Here is a 17,220-nt window from a genome sequence, read left to right on the forward strand (position 1 = left end):
CCATCTTGAATCAGTCTGATGGAGACTTGTGTCATTTTGATGCATTTTATTTGAATATATGGGGTTGGTCCTTGTGATGCCCCAAAGATTTCTAATCCCTCTTTGTCTCACTATTATGATACATATCAAGTGCCCAAATTATACACTGCCTTATATGAATGTAAGAAATATTTTACTTTTAAATGTGTCATATTTCTCAGAACTGTAATTCACATTGCTGCACTGTACTGCAAGCTCCCAAGAATCAAAATGGCACATGTGCATATTCAAAATTACATGTCAGTAATTGATTTTGGCATTTGTTTTCCAGATTTTCACATACTGTACTGTGTATGGCCTGACCTCAGCTGGGTCTAAGGCAGAGCTCCGCAATATTTCCACGTCCTGAGGGCACAGACACGATGTGGGGAGTGGCAATGTTATGAGTGCCACCGAGTCAGCCACAGGTGGAGGCACAACGCCTCTCCAACCCCTTTAGTCTTTACCTTACAGGACAGAGCCGTGGTCCAGATGAAATTGACTCCCCATCCAGCAGAATAACGGCCCTCGTGGGACAGGATGCTTCGCTCCACAAAGCTCAGTATAGATTGTGTGGTTGACCGCCGGGGCCCTTATTTGGCCGAGATGCCTTCAGCACAGAAGAACCAGGGGAGAGGGCTTATTCTGGATACTGTCTCCCCAGGACTGATAGAGGGTAGCCCCCTTGGCTTACAGCTGGGCCACAGGTTTGGAGCATGGCAGCTCAACCCTGTTGTGGTCCGTGGCCACTGCCAGGGGGCACCTGGACGTTTACTGGGTCCAGTTCGGAAGAAGGTCGGTGGACACCTGGAGTCCTTCTGGGTGTCCTACAAAAGGGGGCCAGTTACCACTACTCAACGGCCAGAGTCGGAGGAGGAGGACTGGAGGCGAAAAGGACTGTGCTTGGTGTTGTGGATGTTGTGCTTTTGTGGGGAGTGAAGAAAGTGCTTCCCCATGTGGAAAAAATAAATGTGCGCTGTGCAACATTTGTGTCTCCACCTGTCTGTGTCAGAGTTGGGGTGGCTGGAGCATCCCGGGCTTCACAATATATATTGACTATCATTTTGTAATGGTTTGCAAATTATAAGAATGTTTTTAAGGTGTCAGACAGAGATACAATGTCTATTAAAGGTCTGTTAAGTTTGCACTACACATTTTTAGTTTAAAGGGCAGGCAGGCACTTTTTAGCTGGCTGGAAACTATGTCTGAAACTGCCAAGGTATTTAGAGAAGCTTGAAAGAGGTTTGCCACGCACTAAATTTATATATCGCAATATATATATAAATATATATATAAATATGTATATATAAATATATATATAAATATGTATATATAAATATAAATATATATATAAATATGTATATATAAATATATATATATATATATATATATAGAATGAATGAATGAATGATATATATATATATATATATATATATATATATATATATATATATATATATATATATATATATATATACACACAGGTATTTTGTGAAACATAAACATCAAAGAATGTATTTTATTGTTTTTAAGATAACCTCTCTTTTTATTTTTACATTTTTTCAAAAATGATTTTTATTATTTTGTTTATTTCCCTAAAGATGTTCTGTATTGTGGTAGCATTATATTATGAAGCTTGTATCACAAAACATACACAGCATTGTATGTGGATTAAATGTATCATCTCATGCCTAGTAAGGATATAAGGGTTGCAGATGAGGAAGGTGTGGGAAGGGGACCACAAAAAGCTGCCTTGTCTCAGGTTGAATTATTTAACATGCTAGCCATATGCTTTCAACACTATAACAGCCGTGTTAACTTAGTGAGTAAGCAATGTTGCACTAAAGGCAATGAAGCATCTTTCTTTTGATTGCTTAGTTAATAATTCTTGTTACAAAACAATGTTTCAAAGAAGAAGTGAACATGAAACAATATACTACATTTCTCACACTGTGTAATAACACAGATTTAATAGATTACAAAAGAATCTACAGTTTATGGATTGAACAATCCATCAATCCATTTCCTGAATCAGTTTACTCAATTTAATGTAAGTTTCAATATTACTGCTGTAACAGGAGATGGTGCTGTTGTAGTGACTTTCTTCACCCTGAATGAGAACAGAATGGCCAAAACTAACCGACTAGTACATTATTTGATAAAAAACACAAGAGAGGTATACACACTCCATTGCGTGGCAATGGCTAACATATTTAAACGGATGTGTGCAACTGCAAAGCTGAAATGAAGCAGAAATTAAGAACAAACCCCTTTTCTTCTGCTTGCTCAGTTAATTTTGTCCTACAAATATTGTTCCGCAGGCTGAGAGCCTCCCAGTGTGTGTTACCTAATAAACACTGGGAATGGTGCCAGACTCTCTTGAGATGCTGCAAATGCAAGCTACCTAAAAGCATAAGAATGGCTTGTTGCATAAACAGATTTCAGCAACACAGCATGATGTTCAGAGAGTCTGACTCACTCTTCTAGTCCAGCTGGTTTGGGTGTCACATACCTATCAGTACTGTTTTGAATTTGAAAAGAAAAAAATAAAATAAAAATAAAGTGACCTTTAAAAATGGGTGACCCTGAAATTGAGATTTTGCAGATAACCATATTCATTGTTTTCCTTTCTGCTTATCCCTTGCCCACCAGCCCACTCCAAAATATCTGCAGGCGTAGTGCAATGAGGTGAAATCTCTCCACACCCCAGCAAAAATGAATTATATGGGCTGAGATAAAAATAGCACTTCTTATTTTTAAGACAAAAGCTACATGCTTATCATAGGTTTGCAAGCTGCCATCACGTGTAATTCTCATATTATTCTCATATGCGTTCATTCCAGGTCTTTATTATCATGAAAATCAAACATATGCTTAAATTATATAATTATAGCATCCTAACCCAAACAACCACCCATCTCCAAAAGCCTTGGTTTGAGTCCCAGTTTGGGATCGGTCTATGTGAAATTTGAATATTAATACCACTTGTATGCATGGTTTAATCCTACATCCCAAATATGTGAGTTGGATATTCATTGTTTTGTCTTACTTGCCCAATCTGAGTGAGTGTGTGTGAGTCCTTGAATACATTAGTGCTGCATTTAGAGCTGGTATCTGCTTTGTGCTCCATGTCTGCCCCCAAAAGCTGGAACTACAATAGACAGATTCAATAACAGATACAGTAGGTATAATAATACCTAAATTGAAATTTAAATGTTGCTACCAAAGCAGGGACAAAAAACAATAAAGAGGAGGCACAGAATGTGCCAAAAGATAGCCAAAGTCTAACTTGTGACCAGGATGGAAACTCAAGAGAGTGTATTGTGATCGAATTCTTTAACTGGCTCAGTGTTTACCTGAAATAAGACCTAGAAGTACAAGCCTCACAGTTAAATCTTCAAGACTTCTTCTGGCCCAAGGAGACCATGCACAAGCATATACCTGAGCAGGTTGTACACATATATATCACAGCACTACAAAAAGCATTGCAAAGCAAAAATACTTCTGCTCAAAACCACAAAAATATCAGTGCATAAGAGAGTAACAAAAGAAGTCACCCGACAGCAGGAGCAGAGTGATCAAAGTCGGAAAATGACAGAAAGGTTTCTTAAAAGGTCAGAAAAGATAACAGTCTCTCTGTGTTTTCAAATTCCTCATATGAGGAGAAATGACAGCCATAGTACATCAAATATAAGCACGTTATGGCACATTAGCTACAGCATTCAGTGTATGATGTGCGTTTTGGTACCAGTGCTGTTTCTAATGTATATTGTGAAGAACGGGCAGTAAAACGCTGTGCTTACACTTTCTAAACAGTTTTTAGTTTCAAAGAAAACACACTTTCATGCAAACATTATTCAGAAAGCTGCGGGATCAACAGTGAGTCAGCTGCCTTAATGTGCAACTCTTATATCACACAGTAAAGTCTTAAAATCTTGCTAATATAATTAGACTTTCCTCAGCAGGTGTACTTCTGTTTTTCAGATCCATCTCAAAGCTACCGGTCCTGTCCCTCTCCAGCAGAGCAGCTCAGAGGAAGGCACCTTTTCAAGAAGACATGAAAAGAGTCAGATTCTCTTGGATTTGTTTGTTGTGCTTTTCCCATTTACTTTCTACTGAAAGACTTCAAAGCTTGTCCCTGAAACTCCAAGGATGAAGTCTGTTTTTAAAAAAAAAACACTTTTTAGGTTTTATTTGTGCAACTCAGAGCCCAAAATGTGACAACATACTGATATAATCTATATAATGATCTTGATAAGAAAGTGACTAACAATCTGATTAACTATGTTGATGATATCAACGTAGGTGGAATGGCATTTAATCTAGAATCAGCCAACTTATTACAAAGGGACCAGGACAGCATTTAGGCTGATAAAATGTAATATACACGTAATTAAATGTAAATCATTATATGTATGAAGTAAAAATGTTAGATTTTAATACATTGTAGATGCCCCAGAAGATGAATGGGCATTCTGCCCAGGACAGAAATGGATCCCTTACCCGGTCAGAATGCCATAACAGAAGTTTGGACAAAGTGCAGGCAGTACCCAACAGGGATGCCTTATGATTCCTGTCCCGAGTGAGATGCCCAAAGGCTACAGGAATCAGTAAAAGAGGACGGCAGGGAAAAGTTAATCCCCCACTATAACAACAGAGTCTCTCATGTAATGTCCCAGTTTGGACACCTGTGGGGCTAGATGGGAGTTGAAGTCTGGAGGTGCAGCCCTGTAGGGGTCCCTGGTGGACAATAGAGGGCACTGCCAGGCGAGGACCTCCCTGGCTTTCTTAAGACCCGGAAGTATGTCTAAACTGGCCATGTCACATCATCGGAAGTGCTCCCAGGTCCAACATAACAGGAGCCCACTGCAACACTTGGAAGAGTCAGAGTCGGGAGGCAATGGGCTACACTCTGGTAGGTGAGAAGGAGAGAGAACTTAAAAGCCTTTATATTGGCTGTAATTGTAATTATTTTGAGCTGTCTGGATTAAAAATCCTCACATTTGCACCCGGAGTTGTGTTGGGTCATGTGTGTCTAGGGGTTGGGAGTTTGGTGCCACCCCCTACTGTTCACTACACATTAGCAGTTTTTAAACTTGAGGTCACACCTTATGAGAAGGAGCTGGGATTCACAGTGGACTCTTCACTATCTACGGTATAAAGAAGTAATTAAACAACTTATAAGGATGTTAAGTTGTATACTTTGCTTTGTGGAGCACATGTCAAAGGAGGTCATATTTAAGCTATGTACTGCATGAGTGAGGCCTCACCCTAAGTAGTCTACAGTTTCGGCTTCCAGAGAAGTGCAGCTAGACTTATTCCAGGAGTATAAGGTATGAGCTATGAGGAAAGATTGAGGCAGATTAGAGGTTAGAATGTCAAAGTGTTTAAAATTATGAAGGGAATTAATACAGAGTATCTCAGCTATTATTTAGAAAAGGAGTTCTTCAATATGAGCTTGTGGACAAAGGCTGAACCTGCTTAAAGATCACCAAGTGAAAAATAACCAACTAACTGTGAAGATAGAATGACATAATCCAAGCTAAAAAAATTACAAAAATAATAAATAGACTGAGTTGACAAGCATGATTTAGTCTCTTGAAAACATGCCATCCATTGCAATCACAGGATATTACCCTAACAAAACATACAATTCTCACACCAGCCTAATCCAATGTAGGGCTGTGGGGAGTCAGAGCTTAACCTGGCTGCATTGAATTTAGGTTGGTAGACAGGCCAGGGCAGGGTGAAAAGTCCATCTCAGGACCTATTGACACACACATCCACATTCACATTCACATTCAAGTGAGGGAAAATTTGAAACTGCCAAAGAAACTAACCTGCAAATATTTGCATATGTGGGAGGAAAACCAGAGTACCAGAGAAAAACTCAATCGGACATGTTTGGAATGCACAAACTCCAAAAAGACAACACCTCGGGCCTCATGCATAATGCACATTAAAACATGGCATAAGGAAAAAAGCAGAAATGTGCATACGCACAAAAAAATCCAGATGCATAAATCTGTGCATTCGCCAACCACGTTTTTCCACTCTATAAATCCCGGTCAGCGTGAAAAGTAATACACATGCACGCGCCTTCTGTCCTGCCCCGTCTCCTCCCAGAATAATGCCTCTTTGAATGTGCAAATCAATATAAATAGCCCTTAAGTTCAGCATTCTGTGAAAAGACAATGGCAAATATGGAAATGGAAATAGAAGAATTTCAGCGAATACCAAGTGGAGGCAAGGAAAAACGTACTATTTGTTGGTTTAAACAGTGGTATAAACAACAAAAGGAAGTTGATCGAGTGACAGAGTGTCTGAGAAACTCGAAAGCTCAAGTACACAAAGTTGCACAGTGACCGAAATAAAAAAAAGAAGTTGTCAGATATCAAAGTCGCCGTGAAAAGGCGAGTCGTAGCCCACCGTCTGAGTGTCATATGAAAGCTTATTAGGGTACAGAGAAAAGAAAAAAAAATAGGGACACATTGAGAAAAAACCTCAAAAAGTCAACTTTAATCTCGAAATTTCCACTTTAATCACGTAATTTATTTTGTCATTAAAGTAGAACATCATAAACATCTTAAAATCGTTTAATTTACTAGTTTCTCAAATACCATTGTAACTAAAATAGCACATTAAATGCTTTGTTTTGTATGTGTTCTTCTATGTGCTCTATGTGTGTGAATCACTACGTGCTTCCAGGCTTTCTCTTCCTCCGACAGGACACAGAATCCATTACATTCATGATATTACAGCTCTCTGAATAATTTAAATACTGAGATGTATACTTGATATCATTTTCATGATGACAGGAGTTAAAGCATGTTATTTAACATGGGAACACGATGGCACAGTGATTGTTCATGCCTCACGCAAGATGCTTTCTGCGCCATATGCGACCTTCAATGAAATAAGCTATTGTGGCAGTACTGTCTCTTTTAAACATACTAACCTCCAATTCCTGTCCTTCCTTTTCTTTCTCTAAATACCCGATCGCCACACAATCATCTCTGTAATAGACGTTAAGCCATCTGTAAGCTGCGAACGTCGACTCTTCAAAACTTTTAAGGAACATTGAAATATGTTCGTAGTACATGTTTAATTATTCTATCCATCTATCCTTCCAGTGTCACGCCAGCCCCAGCAAAAATACAGCTCAAGGCAGGAACAATCCATGAACGGAGCGCCAGCTCCTTGCTAGCGCTGCAACACTGTGTCCTCACATGTTAAATTATTAACAATATAGATTATTTAAATGAAGTTAAAGTTTTATCTGTATAATATAATAAACATATTTTGCTGCATTTCATCTTAATAATGATATCGTCATCATATGTAAATACGCGCTTTATAAAGTGGCTCAGGTTGTGCAATATAACTGTAGTGCAAGTTTACAGTGAGGTGATTGTACTTATAAGTACAAACAGTTCTACAAGGAGCACTTGATGGACTGATTGATTGCGTTTATAGTTCTTGGGATGAAACTATTTCTGAACCGTGAGGTCAGTACAGGAAAGGCTCTGAAGCATTTGCCGCATGACAGCAGTTCAAACAGGCAGCATGGCTGAGGCTACGTGTGCTAGATGCTGTATACCGATAATTCTCTTTACGATCAGCTGCTGTAGAGCTGTGATTCCACACTCAGATGCAGTGATATAAATACTCTGAGTGGTGCAGTGAGAGTAATATGGAAAAAGATGATCCGATGTGGCAGCCCCTAAAGGGAGCAGCTGAAAGAAGAAGAAGCAGGTGCATTGAGAGGAACAACACTAAAGCAGCTATGGTATTTGGAATACTTTGGCTATTCCGTGGACCATTATATTGTTACAGGTTAATTACAATCAGATGCCTTAAACTAATAAATAATATGCAGTTAATTTCAGTGTATATGATAAAGCCACGTCAGGTGTGTGGATCTAAAAAAGAAAGGGAAACCACACTGGAACAAAAGCACTGCTTTGACGCTGGGTGCCGCCAGTTTGCAAAACTGAGTGGAGAACTTGCGTACGCCAGGGTTTGAGCTAGCGTGAAAATGTGCATGGCTTTACGCCAAGTTTAGGTTTTATACATCGCGATTTGAGCGTGGCAATGAGAGTATGCAAAATTTTTGTGTGTACGCACCATTTATACATGAGTCCCCTGGACATGGGATTCATAACTATATAGGACATGTGATCCATGAGGCAGCGGCATAGCCCACTGTGTCACCATAGCACTCTATATGACACCAACTGGGAGCAAAAATAAAGGGTTGTCAAAGATATATTAGTCATCAAAATAAATTGATATTAACAAGACAGCCATAATAATGGACTTCAATGAGAATATACAAGTATCCTCAGCTGGCACCTTGCTTCACTGAACAAATTTATAGTAGCAGAAAATTATGGGCACAACACAGCATAACTGGCAAGATTGAATGACATACAGCAGCACAGGGGAGGTAGTGGAAGTACATTCATTCAGACAAGAGAGGAAAATGGGTGCTTAACTGCCACTTAATAAACATGTGGCACACCGAGAAACACAGCTTTACTGATTTAGTTGTACTGTTAATATGCATAAATGTTAAAGATAATAAAATACTGAAATAATAAATACTGAAAAGCATGTAGAAACAAATCTCTGTTCTTGAGATTCCTAGGGGGGAAAAAAAGTCACAGTACATGATAAATTACTCACTGTGATTGTTTTCTTAATGTATGGGGCACCAGGGGAGAGAAGTTCCTCGTTTGTTACTTTTCTCTTCAACACTGAAAAATTGAGAAAACATAAGAAAACATAATAGAGATTAATTTAACATTCATGTTTTTGGGGATGAGGAAGGAAAGCCAAAGTAGCTATAGGCAAACCCAAGCATATAGAGGTAGAATGCGCAAAGTATACATGGGCAGCAGCAGGGCATGGGATACATACCCAGGACCCTGGATTTGTGAGGCAGCAGCACTGTGGTTATTACAATAAATAAATAAACGAATAAATAAATGTAATAAAAAAGTAATAAATGTCACTTGTGGCATGGGACAACTACATGTAGTTATCAATAAAACATGACACTATTCTTTAGACGTCTTCCTGCATACTGCTGGTAGCTATATAAATGTCCAACAGGACCGACTCCTACTGACTAAGAAGTCCATGTAAGATGGGATCATTAGTATAAGTGTCCTGTGTACACAAGCATATACGCATATTATTAAAAAAATATTTATTTTTGCTACCATTACCAGGCCCAAGTTAGGGTTGTAAGAAAGGAATGGTGAAGACACTGTTCAGCCTTCATCATAAGCAGGGCCGGTGCCAACATTAAGACATATTAGGCATTCACCTAGGGTGCAGATCATAAGGTGGAGGAGGGCACAGCTCCACAGGTTAACTACCGAACAATTGGTTGGCACACTAATAAGCTTGGCCTAGGGGGCAAAAGAACCTGAAATCTTTATCCAAATTGACCTAACATCTAAAATACAATTGGCTACATTTCCTTTATTTTTTTTTCCCCCCAACAGGAGCACAGGCAGGTGAAGCAACTTGCTCGTGGTCTCACATTGTCAGTAGCTATATCCAACAGAGGGCACATGCTCCTTGGGATTGCATTCTTTATAGAAGCAGTTCATACTTTGAACCTGTATGAATGTATGTTGTGTGATACATATCAGCAAAGCGTGAAGCATTGCTCTTGGTGCAGTGTCGATGTCACATCTGTGCCACTGGAGCTTCTGGCTTTCATCCTTGTTGATAAGTCTTATATTACCACACTTTACACTGACCAATTCTATCCATGGATTAGGGTCTGTTTTACCACTTTAGCATATTCAGTGAGCTTTTTGTAGTTTCTTCTGATAAATGCTACATATGGATAAAACTCCCATCCCTAAAAATAAGGCACATTCTTTCACTACCTGCAAGCAGTGCACTTGTTCTAATTGCTAAAAGGCATTCAGTTTCACATTCTTCACATTGCCTGGAAAAACTTTTAGAAAGTCATATACAATATACTGTAGAGATATAAACATTTATGAATCCTATACAAACAAAAAAAGCATGCTCACAAATCACAGTATTGCATAGTTATTTATAAACTAAACAGGATTTGAACTGACACCCTCAGGGTTGGAGGTTGAAAACTATAGCCACTACACCACATTGTCACCCTAAGCTCCAAATGTTTGCTTGGTCACTAAGGAGAGAATGAAGAGCAATGGACCAGACCATGTCACTGGCACTGTCCAAAGGTCTTAAAACATTTGTCACTAAACTGGCACTGCATAATGGTGTAAACAGAAAGAAATTTTGTAAGAGGTATTTCTTGCTATTGTCTGCATTATAAGCTGTTTCAGCGTACTGTAAACTTGAAGTTGAAGTGCTGCTTTCTGTTGTGCCTCGTTTGTTTTAATGCATCTCAGCTTTTGAAATTGTCATTTCATTCAAATTTTATACTTGAACAATGATGCCTGTTTCCCTTTTTCAGTGTTGATATTGCTTACATTTCCATGAAAAATGCACTTTGTTTAAAATATCAATGTGTCTACTCAAAATCATGGTGCTTCATTTCATTTTATCAGAATCAAGGAGCAAGTTTTTTTTATAAATAAGAATGGTGGGATCACTGCTGAAAAATGATTCTGATACTTCACACGCTGCCCAATAAGGAGTATGTGCAATACCAGCCAAAGGCTAACAAGGCATATCTTTAGGTGGAGATGTATGTACATAGGACCTGGATGGTATTGGGGTAGGGCGTTTAAAACCAGTCATGTTTACTTTCAAGTACAGTAAAATTCTTACTTGTAGGTCAGTCCAACATTCAACATATTGCCAGAATGTGGCACCATGATCACCAAGAAGCATTAATTCAGCATGGGCCATAACAATAAACCTCTTGAATCATCCTGTCTCAACACTTGGCCTTGCTAGTGTATGTGCTCTAATGTAGTGGCACAGCATATCACATTGATGGGGATGCACAGAATATCAAACCACACAAATATAGACAGTGAAATGGCATTAGAAGGACCTCCTAGGGTGAGAGCTAAACCTCCAGACAGATCTAAGTACATACTATAGTATGACAAAAAAATTACAACATTGAATTCTACTGTTTTATTCTCTTTGTTTTTAACTTTATCTACCATGTTGTCTCAAGTACATGTCAGACGCTGCTCCCTTTTGTCCACAGTGTTCAATAGATTCCAAGGCACCATATCAAAATAAATAATGCCATTTCCTGTATACAGTGTACTCTGATTATAAAAAGGCTCTAGTCTCTGTCACCTAAACCATATTGATCATACGATACTTTTTTATGTTACTCATTATCCAAGTATTAATCTTGGCAGCTTGTTTTTTTCAGTAATACAAGCACTGGGTCTTATTGCTCTACTTGTTGGCAAATCTTGTCATTTATTAACTACACTGAAAGAATGAATTCTGCCAAAACTCACAAAAATGAAAAAGGCTACAGAATGCACTACAGAATTAGGTAAAGGAGAACTGAGTGATCTCTCCATGCCTCTAGTACTTTATATAGCAGACGGGCCTCATGCTGCACTCCTAAGCTCCTGCTTCTGCAAGTAAGACACGGTAGTGACTCCAGATATGTAGCTTTGCAGTTCATAGTGAGGCTTCCAACTCCATTTTCAGCTTCTTCACCTTGTGTAACCCATTAATAATAATAATAATAAAAAAACAAAGCTGGAAAGTTTAAGCGAATGCCAACCTGATTTGGGGTTGCACTCCACCACAGGCTGTGAGCCAAGATTGGGTGGGTTGCTGAAGTAACTCCCAGGCCCTCCAGCCAGTGATGTGACGCTGCTCCGGCGAGAAGCTGACACCACTTTAATCTCCTTGTTGGGATGCACTGTGAATTGAGAGCATTTCATTTGTTAGGATTAGAAGAAGTGATTGTTCAGAATTAAAAAGACACACAATATCAGTTTGTAGTAGTTCCATGTCCCTGGTGTTTAAAGTTAATGTAAAATAGGAATAACATTTACTGTTTGGAAAAGAGAGAATGGCTATTTCGGCACCACAGAGTATCCTCTTTCAGGCATGGACCCACTTATAGAATTACAATCTCAGAAACTTACTTGGGTTTGCTTCTGGCAAAATTATAATTCCCCATATTCTTACTGCTCATACATGACAGTCTCAGGTTAGGTTTCGTACATTTGAACAGCATGCAAAACAATCACAGCCTCCGATGTTATTTGTTTATTTTATTTTATTAAGTTAATGAGCAGCATAGGTCAAATTATGCTTTTTTTCTACTTTTCGCACAATGTTTTTAAGCCACATTGGCATATTTAAGAATTAAGCAACATTGTGTACTGGAAACTAAAAATAGCAGAGCTAAATCCACAGTAGCAAAAATCAAAATGTGTTGTCCACGCCTGTGCATGGGTGACATTTTATACAGTCATGGCCGAAATTATCGGCACCCCTGGAATTTTCCCAGAAAATGCACCATTTCTCCCAGAAAATTATTGTAATTATAAATGTTTTTGTACATACATGTTTATTTCCTTTATGTGCATTGGAACAACACAAAAAAACAGAGAAAAAAAGCCAAATCCGACATCATGTCACACAGAACTCCAAAAATGGGCCGGACAAAATTATTGGCAAAAATTGTGGGTAAATCATTTTATTTCACGCATATGATGCTCATTTGAACTCACCTGTGGCAAGAAACAGGTGCTGGCAATATAGCAATCACACCTGAAGCCAGTTAAAATGGAGAAAAGTTGACTCAGCCTTTCTGTTGTGTGTCTGAGTGTGCCACACTAAGCATGGAGAACGGAAAGAAGAGCAGAGAATTGTCTGAGGACTTGAGAACAAAAATTGTCGAAAAATATCAACAATCTCAAGGCTACAAGTCCATCTCCAGAGATCTTCATGTTCCTTTGTCCACTGTGTGCAACATAATCAAGAAGTTCACAACACATGGCACTGTAGCTAATCTCCCTGGACGTGGACAGAAGAGAAAAATTGATTGCAACGAAGGACAGTCCGAATGATGGATAAACAGCCCCAATCAACTTCAAAACATATTCAAGCTGTTCTGCAGACTCAGGGTGCAACAGTGTCAGCTCGAACTATCTGTCAACATCTGAACGAAATGAAACGCTATGGCAGGAGAGCCAGGAGGACCCTACTGCTGACACAAACATAAAAAAGCCAGACTGGAGTTTTCCAAAATGTACTTGAGGAAGCCAAAATCCTTCTGGGTGAACGTCTTCTGGACAGATGAGACCAAGATAGAGCTTTTTGGTAAAGCTCATCATTCTACTGTTTACAGAAAACGGAATGAGGCCTACGAACAAAAGAACACAGTACCTACAGTCAAACATGGTGGAGGTTCTAAGATGTTTTGCTGCCTCTGGCACTGGATGCCTTGAAAGTGTGCAATGCATCATGAAATCTGAAGACTACCAAAAGATATTGGGGCACAATGTAGGGCCCAGTGTCAGAAAGCTGGGTCTGCGTCAGAGGTCATGGGTCTTCCAGCAGGACAATGACCCCAAACATACCTCTAAAAGCACTCAGAAATGGTTGAAGACAAAGCGCTGGAGAGTTCTGAAGTGGCCAGCAATGAGTCCGGATCTAAATCCGATTGAACACTTATGGAGAGATCTCAAAATTGCTGTTGGGAGAAGGCACCCTTCAAATCTGAGAGACCTTGAGCAGTTTGCAAAAGAAGAGTGGTCGGAAATTCCAGTTGAGAGGTGTAACAAGCTTGTTGATAGTTATAGGAAGCGCTTGATTTCAGTTATTTTTTCCAAAGGGCGTGCAACCAAATATTAAGTAGAGGGTGCCAATAATTTTGTCCAGCCCGGTTTTTGAGTTTTGTGTGAAATGATGGCTTTTTTTCTCTGTTTTTTTGTGTTGTTCCAATGCACATAAAGGAAATAAACATGTGTATACCAAAATATTTGTAATTGCAACAATTTTCTGGGAGAAATGGTGCATTTTCAAGAAAATTCCAGGGGTGCCGATAATTTCGGACATGACTGTAGGCTTAAAAAGTGGTATTTCTAAGTTGGACCTTGTGTTGGTGCTGTCATGTGATCCTTTCTCCTTTTGTCCCTTTGTAGACCCAGTGAAGACCGTGCCTCCCAATGACGTCACATCCGGCCCACCCACTGATGATGTCACTTCTGGCACCTTCTGATGACGTCACCTCCGGTATCCAGAACCCACCTACTGAAGACATCATTTCCTATCCCAGCCTCTCTAATCCCAGCCATTCCTGTTTCATCCACATATATAGACCAGACTCACCCTGTTAGTTTAGTTTTGTTTTGAACTCTGTTCTGTAAAGATGTGTTTCTTTTTTGCTCTGCAGTTTTTCAGTATGTGGGGTGGCCATCCCCAAGCCTTTTTACATTTACTGCCTCATCCTTTTTGCAGTATACAATAAAAAATTTAGATTGTCCTCAAAAAGCTGACTCTCCAACCACTTTACGCCATCCATTTCACAATTGCCTTCTTGATTGCCTGAGCACACCGCTTAATTTCACTAGTTGGTTTGCATCTTTTGGAAATATGGCACAGTAACTTTGTTTGGATGGACAGTAGAGCTCTCTTATTTGAGATTCTTTCCAAATTCCGTAGTATAGCTGACTTTACAGAACAAAACAAACTTACTTCCATGAAACCATCAATTTAGACAATTACTTTAAAATGTTGTTGCTCAATTCCCCTAAAACAGGTTCAAAGTACGTCACCTATGGAATTCTCAACATTTTGTAAGGCTGGCTCAGACATTTTATTACACATTTCAGACATAACAGACCAAAGCAAATCCCCCAGAATTATATCATCTTTTAACAGGGAGGATGTCGCTTTGTATTCCCTGGTCTACTTTACTCCAAGTTTGTTCATACATGCCTTTAACCCAGAAATATACTGACATCTTTCTGGTATGGTCTGAATGTGTTAAATATTTGAATTACAGCATGTAATTACAGCTTGAATTACAGCAAGTACACTGGACAAAATTAATTGACTCAGTTATATATTGTAACAGGTTATTGTGATGGACACAAGGGGAGTTATTCAGTTTGTTGTGCAGGGTATTAAATAAGTAGAAGCCACTCAAAAAGTAAAGGATAAAGATATCCAATTAGGTGTAATATACTGTATATACAAAAGAACATATAGTATTAACCTGGGAGCAAATTACAGTATGAAGTTTACAGTTAATCTTGTGCAAAGGCAGACAAACAGTAACACAACTAGCAACAGAGAGAGAGTAAAGGTGACAGAGAGATGTAGAGACAGTTACTGACAAACTGATAAAGTTGTGGAAACACAACACTGGCACTGTACCTGAAAGGAAACTGCTATTGCTCGGCTCAGGATTCAGCTTGCGAAGACAGAAGGGGCTATCAGTACATTCTTGTATGGGTTGTAGATTCTCACTAAGCAGTTCTGTTAGTCTCCTGCGCCGTCGGAAGTTGATACGAAACTGGTAGAGTAGATTACTGTCGAAGAAATGGTGTCTGAGCAGCACTGCAGGACATAAAATACAAGTCATTTGGTGAATTTCCACTTCAAACAGCTGTATGAAGATACAACAAACTTGTAGTGGAGCCAACCAAACAGACCTGTTAGCACAATAAATGGGACACACAGATTTTTTCAATATTAATGACTAAGGCAGTGTATTTGTTGTTTTACATGGGTTCTGAAATGCATTAGCACTCTTCAGTAAATGGCTTGGCTGGCTCAAATATAAGAAGTGAGGTTCACTTAAATACAAGCATTACAATACAGTCATGAATGGTCCAAACCCAGTTAATCCGAAACAGGTTCACAGGTGACTGGAGACAATTCCAACAGCAAGCGGCTGGACTTAACACATCCTATTTAAGATAATAAACCTAATATTAAATACAAAATTAATGTATTTGGTAAGTGTAAGAGCACATAAGCATAAGAAGAATGTACAAATTAAACAGTGGCTATATTGCCATCATAGTAAATCAGGTTGTTGGTGGGCAGCAATAATAAATTAGATTAAAATTATTTAAATTATATCAATATGTAGGAAAGTTTGATGATATACAAGAAAGCTGTGATGTATAGGCAATGATGCTTTTATGGTTCACTTTGTATTTACACAACACACTACCCTAATTATCAGGCCTTGCTTTCAGTCAATAAAATAATGATGATGATTCCCCATCTCCTAATTATTTCTGCAGGTAAAAAAATGACACATTTATATTTAAACAATCCAGTTTTTTACTTTACAATTGTTTCAAATTGTAGCTAAATATTAAAGTAAATCAAGTTGAGAGTTAACAGGCTATTTCCAGCCATACTGTACTGTTTGGTAACAAATTACCCCATGTATCCTTAGTCTCCTGTACAAAGAAATGCTTTCTCATATAATATAACATAATACTCTCAAATAAGTTTAGGGTTGTATGGAGATAGAACCTGTAATTTTAATGCCTAGCACAAGGCTGAAATCAGCTGTGACACTTACACTGGGCTAATTCTGAAACCCCAGTTAGAATACCCAGAGAAAATCCCAAGAGCATTCTCCACAAAGACAGTAAACCAGGTATGGGATTCAAGCGCAAGGAACTGGATCTGTGAGTCAGCAGTTGTAAGTACTACACCACTGTATGCCTACTTTTGAATATCTTTCTTACATTTACCCTGAGTTATCTATAAATTGTGTCTTTGTGCAATGTCTTAACATAGAATAATTTGGAAAAAATGGCTACTATCAACTGAACAGAGACAAGCAGTCGTATGAAACATGTATGACACAAGCACTTTATGTATAAAGCAACAATGCAGAGTGGTCCATACACCATTTCCTGATGCAGTTTACCTCACATTTTTATCCTCTGTAAAATAAACATAATGCCAGAAAGGTTCATACTCTAATGGCAGTTTTTAAATGAAAACAGGGCAGGTGCTTTATTTATGATGAGAACATTTCAGGATAGAAGAATGGATGGAAAGCTCTGCAGTAAAAAAAAAAAAAGGGAGAAGCCATAAAAATCAGGACAATTTTAACAAGCCTTGCCCATTCAGCCCAAGTATCCTATCTACCTAACCAACAAAATAATATTGAGCCAAGTTCTGAAGGACATTAAAGTCCTATTTACAACACAACTTTTTAATTTATTTCATGTGTTTCTATGTGAAGAAAAACTTTCTAAAGTTTGTTAA

General features: G+C 38.6%; 1 protein-coding gene across 3 annotated transcripts in view; it reads right to left on the reverse strand.

Moving 5' to 3' along the window:
* The window catches only part of deptor (DEP domain containing MTOR-interacting protein), a 56,378-nt gene that overhangs the window by 12,823 nt on the left and 26,335 nt on the right, over positions 1-17,220 (reverse strand). For 2 of the 3 annotated variants that reach the window (XM_028811738.2, XM_051932849.1), the window contains exons 5-7: positions 15,358-15,540; positions 11,744-11,884; positions 8,707-8,777 (exon numbers count right to left, since the gene is read on the reverse strand). In XM_028811738.2, the coding sequence (XP_028667571.1) occupies positions 8,707-8,777; positions 11,744-11,884; positions 15,358-15,540 (395 nt within the window). Of the gene's footprint in view, positions 1-1,578; positions 4,062-8,706; positions 8,778-11,743; positions 11,885-15,357; positions 15,541-17,220 lie in introns of those variants that run through there. The other variant, XM_028811739.2, reaches the window with a different exon arrangement.

Source organism: Erpetoichthys calabaricus, chromosome 10 (assembly GCF_900747795.2).
Source record: "Erpetoichthys calabaricus chromosome 10, fErpCal1.3, whole genome shotgun sequence".
Lineage (NCBI taxonomy): Eukaryota > Metazoa > Chordata > Cladistia > Polypteriformes > Polypteridae > Erpetoichthys > Erpetoichthys calabaricus.